This window comes from Carassius auratus, chromosome 42 (genome assembly GCF_003368295.1).
Source record: "Carassius auratus strain Wakin chromosome 42, ASM336829v1, whole genome shotgun sequence".
Taxonomy (NCBI): Eukaryota; Metazoa; Chordata; class Actinopteri; order Cypriniformes; family Cyprinidae; genus Carassius; species Carassius auratus.
The window spans coordinates 6,047,584-6,060,858 of NC_039284.1; the positions used below are offsets into that span (position 1 = coordinate 6,047,584).

General features: G+C 37.0%; 1 protein-coding gene across 1 annotated transcript; it reads left to right on the forward strand.

The window, feature by feature from the left end:
• Window positions 1-3,599: 3,599 nt before the first annotated feature.
• Window positions 3,600-7,476, forward strand: LOC113060486 (cysteine-rich protein 1). The gene is made up of 5 exons (XM_026229425.1): window positions 3,600-3,806; window positions 6,439-6,533; window positions 6,759-6,816; window positions 7,234-7,274; window positions 7,373-7,476. The coding sequence occupies exons 1-4, from the start codon at window positions 3,767-3,769 to the stop codon at window positions 7,272-7,274; spliced, it is 234 nt and encodes a 77-aa protein (XP_026085210.1). The 5' UTR covers window positions 3,600-3,766; the 3' UTR covers window positions 7,373-7,476.
• Window positions 7,477-13,275: the final 5,799 nt, after the last annotated feature.

Sequence of the window (13,275 nt, forward strand, 5' to 3'; positions counted from 1 at the left end):
TTTTGACTCTCACCCCCTTTCCTTTTTGAGAAATTAGTTGCATTCTTTCCGGTATTGTGTCACAACAAAAAATGACGTTTGTTTGAGATGATCACATTTACGTCTGCAAATTTGGAATACTTGTTTTGTTCAAATGTAATCTTGTTTTATTCCCCTCGATTTTCTTAAATAAACACATACTTTTACTTACACAGGGGCTAAACAATCCTGTGACTCAGTGAACCGTCACTCACCTTTTGATATTTTTCCAAGACAAACATTTGTGGGCTGTATTGGCATGTAACTGTCGAAAGCGTTGTACACGAGAAGATGTTTTAGCTGGTGCAGTAAGCCTTTGATGAATAGACAGGTGATGTAAAATGTAGTAACATATTTATTTTTCAACATCAAGATTTTGCATTCCAGTCAAATTTGAAGGTGTGTTCAGTGACTCGGTTATCATCTTTCAGCTGTCAATCAGAAGGGAACAAACTCACCCACAACAGAGTTACTAGGGCAACATCTCCTCCCACCCAATACTCAATGTCCTCCAGAAATGACAGACATCAACATGGTTATGTGTGTACATGTAATTGCACAGTAAGGGCCAATAAAAGGATTGCCCTCAAGGTCTGCAGACTCTGTGTGTGCTTCGACTCAATGACGAACTTTAATATTTCGTCTGTTCTCAGCTCACAAGAAGAACACTTTGCCTCCGCCTTCAGCAGCGATGGGTTCAGTCCAACAAACTGTTATTCCACACACCCCGTTTACCTAATCACAGCCATCTGTGTTTGTTTTCACCACTCACTCCTCCTCCTTTTACTTCTGTACACCCCTATCTATCACACTGGCAGTGGGCTTCCACAAATAGCTGTTTAGGCCACACTGCTAAAATATAATATGCTGTACTTTTGTAGAGAATAACAACAGGAAATCACGTTATTTATAAGAGCGGGATTTTAGAGTGATGATCTGTGAGCTACACCAGTTTGCTTATGCCAAATATCTGTTACCAGACAGACCACAATAGTTCTCCCGCGGAGACGTATGAATGTTTTGTCCATGGACAGATGCAGTGTTGAGGAGTACTGACTGAAAGAATAACTCAACAAACATATGTACATTTTTCAGAAGCCTGGCTGTAGCTCAGCACTTTATAAAATAATGTGCAGTAGCCTTTCAGCCTTGTTTTTCAATGAGGGGTGCTGTTCTAACAAGTTGATAAAATCGAAAGCTTTCTGAACCTGCATAGACAGCAATGCAACTAAAACATTCAGGGCCCAGAAAGGTATTAAGGACATTGTTAAAATAGTCCATGTAACATCAGTGGTTCAACCTTAATTTGATGAAGAGGCACCTTCAAATATTCCAGAGAGCCAAGTAATAATAAATGATCCCATATGATGATTTGCTATTTTTGTGTGGGTTTTTGAGTTTGAATCCCGATAGCACACATAAATCTCAGAGACTTCTATTTTAAGAGCGTGTCTTCATCTGGAAGACATATTTATTTTAAGGGTTTGCTCATCTGTCTCCAAGACATTTCCTGAGATGTTAAAAAGACATTTAGAAAATGTCTTTAAAATGTAAAAAAAAAAAAAAATTAAATATGTTTTTGTCAGATGTTTGTGCACAACAGATGTTTTCCAGATGAAGAGCTCTTAAAAAACACAGACATACAGTATGTCACATTTCTGGGTAGTGTAGCTAATACTTTCTCAGAAGAGTAGTTTGATGTAGCCGAGCTATTTTAAAATATGAGTTTGTAACATGCTACAGTTTTAAAGAAAAAAAATCATTATTAAAGCAGGTCGACGAAGCAATCTAGAAACTTTAAAGCTTTATCCTTTCATTTTGTTTTAAAAAGGAACAGTTTGAGGATGTGAGGACCGTGGGTGCTCAGATCAGAGACTGCTTTTGGTGATGGTAAGCAAACAATGATAACAGAGCTGGAAGGGATGGGCAGGGGAAATGATCTCCCAGCACAGATTGCTGGATCTGCTGTCAACAGAGGGAGGAAATGAAGATCACTGGAAAATCCTTGCTGGTGAACCTCACGGTGTCTACATGGGGAAAGAGCCCAGTGAACAGGTCTGCAGTTACACTTGGAGTCTGCTGAGACGAAACTGTGGCCCATCATGATGGGGCAGACATGGGTGGCACAGTAGAGTAAGGAGATTGCTGATGGATCAGCTTTGGGTCGAGCTGTCAAGATAAATCAAACACAGGACAGAGAGAGGTTTTGCAGCCATATAAAGAACACATGTGGCACACAAATCATTCAAATGCATCATACATACACTATATACATATGTATATATGTGTTCAGGGCACAAACATATACAAAGTACAAGTTTACATACTGACCTTGACACAAATTTATGAGAGTGATATCATTTTCTTGTTTTTTGGTTTTCTTCATGTCACATGGACTTAACAAACTTTTTTTAATCTAAGAAATACCAATAAAATATTGTTTAATGAATAAGGTTTTCTTAATTAAAATCACATTTGATTTGAAAGGACATCAATGTTGATCACAAAACAAGTGTAGTGAAGTCATCGTGTGTGTGTGTGTGAGCTTGTTTATGTGGTTAACGAGGACACAAATTTGTATAATGACATAGGTATGACACAGGTATTACAATGAGGAGGTGGTTTATAAGGACATTTTTAGTGTCCCCTTAATTCCAAACGCTTATAAATCATACAGAATTAGTTATTTTGAAAATCCAAAAATGCACAAAGTTTCCTGTGAGGGTTAGGTTTAGGTGTAGGGTTGGGGTAGGGCAATAGAAAATACAGTTTGTACAGAATAAAGCCCAATAGAAAATACAGTTTGTACAGAATAAAGCCCATTACGCCTATGGAAAGTCCCCATAAACCACATATACCAACATGTGTGTGTGTGTGTGCATGTGCGTGTGTGTGTGTGTGTGTGTGTGTGTGTGTGTGTGTGTGTGTGTACTTGCATAATGCATTTATCAGGGGTTGGGCTAAGACACACCTATCTTCACAGGAAATGTTTGATCTGTCAAATACTGATGCTGTTTCAACAGACATTTACAGCATCCGCACACAAATAGTCACTCACAGACATTCACAGTTCTCTGTGCGATGCAAAGCGCCAGATTCATATACATAATCATGAAAGAGTGAACTCTCTGACTGCTCTGGCTACATTCTGTTCGTAAAAACTCATTTTACAAACACAAAGCAGTGAAGATGAGCATGTTTAGCATGTCACTTTACTGTTTGATGACATAAATGGCCACCAAGTCCAGGTCATCATGTGGCTATTTGATCAGAGTGAGCCATTGTGCATGCTCTTCTGAAAAACAATGCCACTCAAATGGAATGAAGAAGCTTTGTACCGAGTAGCCTAGAGGATCATATTTCCATCCCATTCAAACAAGCAGAACTCAACCTGCATCCAGTGCAACTCTGATAAAGGTTATTCACACAAACAGTGAGTCTCTCGTGTTTGCAAATGGATTTGCGAACTGATTTAAAAGCCAAATCGATACGGAATACACAGCGAAAAAACCGCGGAAAATATGCATACATAATGAATGAAGAAAAGCGCGTTCTCGTGTACGCGCGCTCTCGCTCTCGCGCTCTCCGTCACCGTGTGCAAACTATTTCCACAGTACTATAAATAAGGCTGCAGAGTGCATAGGCTCAAACCTAAGGCGTGGCTGTGTGCAGGTGGACCGTTGCTGCTCTCCATCTCAACTTTCTTCAAACAGGACTTTCTCCTCCGAGGAACTAAATCACCGCAAACATGCCTAAATGCCCCAAGTGCGAGAAGGAGGTTTACTTTGGTAAGACTCGAGTTAAATATTCATATTTAGATGCATGCTTCTTTTAATGAATAGGAAAAGAACGAAAAGAAAGTCAAAGTACACTCTTGTGCTGTTGTACAACTTATTATAAATACTTTTCGATGTTTAAAATAATGTCAAATAAGCAACAGCACGGAGGGAATAACCAGGAAGAGAGCTGTCAACTGATGCATGTGAACGTATTTCCTGCTTGAAACTTTTGCAAAACAGCTCTAACACAACTTGTGCAGGCAAGCATTTGGAGCAATAAAACACTTGCAGCAATAAAACACAAATACAGTGTATTATAGAAAATATAGTTTGCATAAAGATTTTAAGACTTAAGATAATTGCAGTGTTGGGCGTAGGGTGGTTAGACTAAAGCTGTTTGCTTGGAAGAACAATATATATATATATATATATATATATATATATATATATATATATATATATATATATAAAATTCTATAATGTGTAATTCACATTAATGTTATATAAAAATGAAACAATAAAGAACATAAATCGCATACGGGCGCAGTACAGCAGTGACTAATAATGCAAATGAAAATGTCAATGCTTTACATTGTAAAGAAACCTGTTTGCATTGTGTATTCAGCTTAACTATTTAAATATTTTCAGTACCACTAGTGCAACCGAGATAAGATGTTTCTTTAAAGAACTTTACTATTTGGCATATATTCATTAAGCCGAATGAATATTAAAAAAACAGAAGCTATGCAGAATAAATAAAGTGCAGATTACAAATCTCTGATCAGTGTGTCCTGTGTGTAGTTGGTTGAGGAAGTTAAGTAATTACTGTCTTAGGTGTGGCTCAGATGACCAAATTATTTTCTTGGCAGAATTGCCAAGAGCCCAAACCCATTCTAGTGAATTCCTTTCTGCCTTGTTTGGCCTTTTTAAAATGTTCTTTCTCACATGGACCATTGATTCTGCATCCAACTCTCCCAGCATGTCTGGATCATGTGTTCACAGTCCGGTACTAAACAAAAGAGCTTCCTGTATCATCCACCGTAGTGTGACATGACTGAGCTGGGATGAGTATGACTCCTGTTACAGCTGTTGCAAGCAATTATAGCAGCTCGTAGTAGTCCATAAAAATGGGAATAATGTAGTGTATGTGCTATCCTTCAACACTCTGCTTACTGGATAAAAGATGAGGCATTACTTGGTATCTGGGGTCTTTGCTAACACCTCATCACATTTTTCAGATTTACGTCACAGATGGAACTGTAAATCTTCCCCTTTGTCCATCCTTTGGTTTCTGCTTGCCAAAAAGCTCAAACGAATCTTCTCTCAGAGCCATAAATCTCACATCTTTTAGAGTGGTCATGCTTTCAGACAGTCTTTGGCATCCATGAGATGTAGAAACGCTTGCCCAAATCCTCCCTCCGAAAAAGCACCTCCCCTACTGGAGACGCCCCTATAGCCCGCATGACTTTGTCTTCCCTTCCCACTGCTTTACGGTTGTTTATCATGGGGGTTGTTTGGAGAAATCTTTCTGCTGAGGACTGTGGATAAAGACTTCATTATGGGCCTTTAATAAGGGAAGGGAGGGATGAATTCCTTTGGGATTGTCCTGCATGCAGTATCCACACCCACCCATGTTCTCGCTGTCATGACTTTATCTGCGTTGAGTGGAGAACACAATGATCTGACCAGACTTGCAGCATGCTGGACTGCCAGACTTGAGACTTCAGTTTAAGCTTTGTTGACATTAAAAGTTCATCATGGCTTTAATCGAACTACATAATGGCTGCAAATCAGCTAAATTTTCCATGTGTAATTAACTTTGTATTCCTCTGACTCCTTTTTAAAAACAACTTAAGGGCTAATGAGTGATCCTTTAGATTCCAAGTAGCCTATGAAGTTATAAACAGGCCCAGATTGAAATAAACGGTTCTTTAGCCATTTACTTTTTTGGAGGAAACCTTTGGAATTCAATTGGTATGCAAATTTAAAATGTGCTAAATTAGGCTTCCCCCCCCGCCCCCCCTCTATGCCATTTCTTAGCCAAAATATGTTTTATTTATAAACATTTATTACCAATTTAAAATTATAGTTCACCCCCAAATTTTAATTTGGTAATTATTTACTCACATTCATGTCAATCCAAACCTGCATGACTTACTTTCTTGCTTCAGAATACAAAAGAAGATATTTCGAACTATTTTTATCCATACTACGAAAGTCAATGGGGTCCAAAACAGCATTTAACTTATTTGAACTTCATTTACTTTAAATATAGGAGGGGAAAAACTGAAGCATTTTTTTACAAATACAAATATATTAAACAATTGTGTTCACCTGAAAGAACACGTATGTTCTGAACAACGTGGCAGTGAGTAATTAAGGATAAACATTTTCAGTCCCTTTAAATTTTTTTATTTTTTTGTATACATTTTGAAATGTGGCTAAGAATTGAAGTGGCAAAGAATGGGTGTCGCCGGAGGGGGAGTACATTAAAAAAATGAATCAATAAATAGGAAATGTGGTGAATAATGTAAATAATGCACTGCAATTCTGCATCCATCATTTATTATTGGCCTATATACAGTAAATGTGTTTCTTTTTTTTTTTTTATCTGAATGAATGTTTATCGTTGATGTTTCAGCTGAGAGAGTGTCGTCACTTGGCAAAGACTGGCATAGACCTTGTCTGAAATGTGAGAAATGCAGCAAGACCCTGTCGCCTGGCTCACACGCAGAGGTAAGTCACTCACAGAAATACACATGGCCTGCCAACCTTTTACTGGGACAGAGCACAGATTCATTTACCAGGCAGGCTTCATGAAGTCCAGTTAACTTTTGGCATATTTTTACCTTACATAAACACTTCAGGGGGTTAGACTGTCAGGGTAATAATGCCTTGCATAATATCCCCTGTTCAAGTCCATTATAGACTTTGCACTGACTACTGTGTTTCACCTCACAGCATGAGGGGAAGCCTTATTGTAACAACCCATGTTACGCTGCACTCTTTGGACCCAAAGGTAAGTTTCTCCAATGCGTCAGTGGCTCTGTTTTACTGTGCTGTAGGTTTATAGTTCAACTAGAGCATCACATGGCATAGATTAGTGCCTCGCCTTATAAACAAATGCATTGAGGACCATAATTTAATGTATTCAATTTTTTGATTTAAAACAAATATCTTCTTGTCAGCTATCCACAGAGTTTTATGTTGTATAACTGAATTTTGCGTCAATGCGACACATTTTTGACAGTGTCCAAATTATTTTGTGTTTTCAGTTAGCAAGCTAATCATTTAGCCTGCTAAGCTAACACATCCTGTCCAAGTTACTTCACATAATTATAGAAAAACGTTTAATTTGTATGGTAATACTATATATTCTATTTAAGGATTACATGATGACTGTCATATGTAAGTAAATCCTTTTCTTTTTCCTCAGGTTTTGGACGTGGCGGCACTGAGAGCCACACATTCAAATAGGTCAGTGAGTTCACCATATAATTATGATCAGTTTTACCTATACATACAGAAGATGATGTTTAAACATGAACTAACTGCACTCTTCTTTCTATTTACAGGTTTATACACTCTGTAAACGTGTTTTAGAGAAGCTTGATTTTTGTTTTGTTTTGGGGTTTTTTGCCACTATATTAAGCCACATATTGTTAATCCAAAGACAAAATGACCAAACTATGCCATGTTTTAGAAAGTACTAATTTGTATAATCTGTTTTCAAAATGTTGTCTGCTATAGCAGCTCACAATGTTTCATTAGGGAGACTTATCTCTAGTCTTTATAATGAAACTGAACATTTTATACATTAAATGTATTTCAAACCTCTGCTTGTCCTTCACACTTCTTTCTCAAATTAATTCATAAATTGATTAAACTATACTAGCTATAAATATATAGAATCAATTTTGCATTATTTTTTTAAGAGTTGATTATCCATTGTACAACATTATATCCTATTTATCCCCATCACTGCATCACTTATAGCATCATATAATTGCATCATGATTCTGTTACTCTTGTTTTCCTTTTAAAGGCTTTAGGTTCATTCACACGGCCAACGCTTGTTTACATTCATAGTGCTGTTGCTCTAAGGTTATTGGTAGACTGCAGTCTGGACACATGTTTTAAAAAATGCAATCACAGATGATACACAGTACAGTATATTGATGCTAAGTCTAAGAAATCTTCTAATTGGATTGGGGATTTGTTTTCTTGTTGCTAAAGAAATACAGTTCTGCTGTTGGAGAGTGTTGTATATTATATTATATTCTAAAGTACAGCAGTGCTATTGCAATAAATCATTAACAGATGAAAAATCTATTACAATACAATATAAAGGGTTAGTTCACCCAAAAATGAAAATTATGTCGTTAATGAATCATGAATATCCATAAATTCTCTGTTCTGTTTTGCCTGCAGTCAGGACAGTGGTAACACTTTCTTTTTGTAGTCAAATTTAGACTTTCTACTAACTATAAGCAATTTAGCAACTATATATCAACTACTGTCTACTACTACTGTCAACTACTATCCATCCTGGCTGCATCCGAAATCACAAACTTCCCTATTACATAAGCGACAAACTGTATGTGTCAAAAGAAGTATGTCTGAATTCATAGTTATCGTAAAAGAAGAAGCAAACAAACACCCGGATGACTTACTAAGATGGACATTTTACTGTCCCATGAAGCAACGGGAGAGTATTTGTAAGTAACAATGAAGTAACGCAACTAATGCTGGTAGGGTCACCTGACAAAGACAACATGGCGAATGTAGTATGTCCAGATTACATTCTTACTACATAGTACATACGTTTTTAGCAGTCACAAAGAAAGTGATTATTCAAAATGAGTACCTACTCAAAAGAGTATGTTATTCCAGACGCACACCCTGTCTCCCAATAGTCAATGTCACTTGTGTGGTATGAACGGGTCTTTAATGTGAAAACGATTCCACGTAGAGAAGAAAAAAGCTTTGGCCAACTGCAGATTTAATTTTTTTAGGACTTGGCAATTGTTAATTTTCCACCCTGTGCCCCACTAAGAAACGAAATGCAGAGCAATTTCCACTTTTAGACAAGGTGATGCCAACAGATGTTGAGCTTTGTACTGAAAAGCGAATTATTACTGGCACTGGCTCCAGATTCCAGAAGCATGAAACAGACACGAGTAGGCAGTGTTCATTTTAGAGTAATGCCACGGAGCACAACCATTTCCAAATCACTGCAGTCCAGGAAACAACCTGCCAGAGGGAATAAATTCACTATTGATTCAAGCGAGATTATTTAGAATACCCTTATATGGTAACATGCCACAACGAACAATGCCAAAACCCACATACATTTGGAGGTGACTGACTCAAAAGGGAGTGCCACTTCCCCTCTGTGACTGTTCGACACGTGTGCCTACACCCCTTCGACTCCTTCCCACCAACCAACACTGAACGTCTGCTGGCTGAAGTCACTATGGTAACAGACACAAACAAACAAGACCCAACAGTGACTCGTCCAGGGCTCAGCCCGACTCTGTCTGTAGCATTTGACCCTGAACAAAGGTCCTTTATCATGGTGCGATCTGGAATGAGAGAGCAAGGGTTGTTCACCGGTTTGCCATTTCAAATATTTTTCAAAGAAAGAAGTATTGAGCACACATATGATGAAATGCGGCTATTTTTATAGCAATAAAATTTAGATCATGTAACTGTGCAGCTTTCGCCCCCCCCATACCCCCCCCCCCAAAAAAAACACTTGAAACCTTCTCACACAGAAAGGATATTTCTGACTAAATCAAGGCTGTTTGGTGAAATAAGAACAGAACTGAAACGCCTGTGGAATCTTTCGCCAGTGATGAGTAAACATACTCAAATACTGAAACTGCCAAGCGATCTACATTTGCATGGCCTTGTCATCTTTATTTAAAATGGTAAAGGATATCAATCTCTCGCTTTCAACGGCAGCACACTTTCCCTCAACTGTTTTATGGCAGGATATTTGTCAAGCTCCTGCTGACGTTAAATGGGCAAGCAATGAAGCTACAGACCAAAGAAGATTGCTACCCAAGAGAAACACAGTAGTTTTATGTGTTTCTAAGAGTCAATGAGTTGCAGAATTCATATAACGTTTGTAGCCAACTACACGGTAGAAGTACATCACAATTTCCAGCTTATCCGCTCTATTTTTAAAAACAAGACTTTTACCACTGCACAACTTGTTTTAAGCTTCTCAAATGGATGTTTCCACAAAGCTATTTGCTACAAATGTCTTTTCAGTTACAGTGTTTTCCATGTAAGAATATAAGAAACCTGCTGTACTGTCTCCCTTAAACAGTCTAAAAAGGTGAAGGATAAAACTTTTAGTTACTTGCAGCAGAACATTGTATTTGTAATAAGGTAAGTTGGTTTTTGGATCTGCCCTACACAGATTCATCTGATGCTTTGAAGTGTAGAAGCATTTATTTACATTTATGCTTTTTAGCAGACACTTTTATCCAAACTGACTTACAGTGCATTTTCTATAAAAAAAGAAAAAATTACCAGTATGTGTGCTCCCTGGGAATTGAACCCACAACCTTTTGCACTGCTAACACAATGCTCTATCACTGAGACACAGGAACAATGCAACCAAACAGTTGTAAAAATACTCCTCAAATAATAACAAATAAAAAAAGTGTATATTTGATGACTGTTCATCAAAACTTTCAACATGTACTGTATGTTAGACCCTATTCCATCTAATCTACTAAAAGCTATCCGTGTTGCAGCATGAATTAAACCAAACCATGCTGGTTTCGTGGCCAAAGGAGAACTGGCACCCCATGAGCCTGGTTTCTCCCAAGGTTTTTTCTCCATTTCTGTCAGACTGTCACTGATGGAGTTTTGGTTCCTTGCCACTGTTTCTTTTGACTTGCTTAGTTGGGGACACAATTTCTGACAATTACATTGTTGACTTGACTGTACAGATTCAAGGCCTATTGGACGAGAACTGAACTGGATGATGACATCATCACTGAACTGATTTAACTTGGACAAAAAATTACTTTGTTCCTGTCCACTTGCATTATTGACAATCTATTTCCCTCTTTGCCCCTGTAAAGCTGCTTTAACATAATCTGTATTGTATAAAGCATGCAAATAAAGGTTACTTGACTCTAATCACTTGAAAAAATATGAAAAATATGCCTTTAAGCTACTAAAACTTTCCCAGAACATACACGTGCTGTTGTAACATAGTGGTTTTCTTTATTTTATGGCATGCACACCTATGGACGAATGATAGAAATATGCAATTTCCCTGAGGAATCTGTTCAACAGCTAAGACTGCTAAGTTGCTAAGATATTTTAGTCTCTTTGTATGGCTCATGTCCTTATTAGCTCATGTATACATGTAACGTTTGACTGTTTTATTATCCATGAGTCGAAAGTCACCAATCATTCATTGTAAAAAATGATAACAAATCTCTTCTCAACAAAGTGAAGTACCATGTCAAAGTTTAATATCTGTGTGAGTAATAGCATTGACGTTTGCACAGCTAATTAAAAAAGTATAAGAGATATGAAGGGAGTTTAAAAACAAAAGTGAATCACAAGAATGTGCAGCTAGATCTTATTCATCGTTATTAATATTTCAAGGCCTGAATTATTATTGCGTGATTATTTGCATTGTGCAGAGCTCCAAGAAGCTGTCACGAAAGCATTAGTACCTCATTAAAGATGGAATGATTTTTTTTCAAGCGCATTAGTTTGTCAGAGAAAGTGCAACGTGCAAACAGCTCAGCCAGAATATGACATGAGGGAGAAACTGTGGTTTGACGTTGAATCTGGTCCTCATCTCTTTTGGCAGTATGTAATATTTGTTGCATTCAATTTTCTGTCCCGTGGGTCCCATCTCATTGTATCCACCCTCACTCACTCACTGTTCTGCCCCAAACAGCAGAGCAAGGTTGGAAGCGGCGCTCCGAACACCTGCTCATCTGTCTCTGTTACTGTGTGGATTAATGAACAGAGCGGCTTCATGAGGCCAGATGTGATAAGAGACATGCAACAGTGAGAAAAAAGTGAAACAACGGTGTCATTTATTCAGTATGTCAAATAGCAAATAACAATAGCCATAGAAAATGATAAAAGAAGTCAGTTTGTTTAAAAAGTATTTAACAGAATTAAAGAAATGTAACAGAACACATACAGTATCTAGCTTTACTGCAAACTATTGTGGAGTTTAATTATTTTTAGTACATAAAATATACCACTATAAATATTAATAACTTTCAAAGATGTCTTTATATGTGTAAACTGAATTAAACATTGACTAAAACAATTGTTTATATTTTTATATACTTACCCTATAAAGTTATGAATTTCTTACACATTTTATAGTTGTTGCTTTCCCTGGGATTCAAACCCATACAGGGAAGTAATATTTTGGTTTATGTCTAAAGAAAAAAATATATTAAAGCATACAGTAGATGGTCTGTGTAATAAATAATATTAATACAAATAAAAAACATCTTTAGGAAAAGAAATATGTTTGATTAATATTAAATCAAAATGTCAGGTTTAAATAAAAGTATAAATATAATTTAAAAAATGATGTAAATACTAATACATTTAGCATAGTTGTTTAAGATATTTTGCATTTTTAATTCAATTTTGTTTAAACGTCTTAATTTGGGCAGTTCAGTAAATATTAAGTGAAAAGAGCTGAAAAAAAAAATTGCAGTTGTCACTGACTCTTTTGACATTTCAGTGGAGATAGTTGGTAAACGTTTATATGTCAGCGGAAACTACAACTTATATAATTTTTGTATTTTCATTTGCCCCATCAGTGAGAGAGACACATATGTAAGTAACGAGAATTACTACTACAAATAAAAATAAAAATATATAAATAAAACAAAAAATATTTTAAATTAATCATTCAATGTTAATGTTTTGTTTTTGTTTGGGGGGGGGGGGGGGGTGAAATGTGACAAATTTTCCTGAGATTCAATCAAGAGATACAGCAAACATCTTCAAACAAGTGAAATCTTTATCAGGTTTTTGTTTTGTAACGCAGCTCTTGCTGCATATTGATTTCAAACATGATTCCACAGGTTTACAGTTAATCACAGGGCCATTAAGTCTCAAACCTGTTATCATCTCTCGTGTTGGTACTCCCATCACCTGAGGGACATCAGGCCGAACCCATGGGGCTCATGCTTCACTGGCTTTCCATTGATGAATGAACAACCCTATCACAGCTGTCACAAACGGCCCGGTGCAATTTCCTCCAAACACACATTACTGAAGTTTGCATTGCAGATTATGCAAACTCTGTCCTTTGTGTCTGTCCTTCTAGAAGACGAAACTGATCCCCTCTGATCGCTTCCATATGTTGTCGAAGATTTTTTTTTAAAACTAAAAAATACAATCTTCTCCCTCTACAGAAATTATGTTGGCCATTTTATCTCTGCATCTCTTCAAAGTGAGAGGA

Bases quoted from the DNA above. Each gene is read 5' to 3' on its own strand.
- LOC113060486 (XM_026229425.1), top strand. From the start codon at position 3,767: ATGCCTAAATGCCCCAAGTGCGAGAAGGAGGTTTACTTTG. The intron at 6,534-6,758 runs GTAAGTCACTCA...TTCACCTCACAG, and splicing joins CGCCTGGCTCACACGCAGAG to CATGAGGGGAAGCCTTATTG. The intron at 6,817-7,233 runs GTAAGTTTCTCC...CTTTTTCCTCAG, and splicing joins TGCACTCTTTGGACCCAAAG to GTTTTGGACGTGGCGGCACT.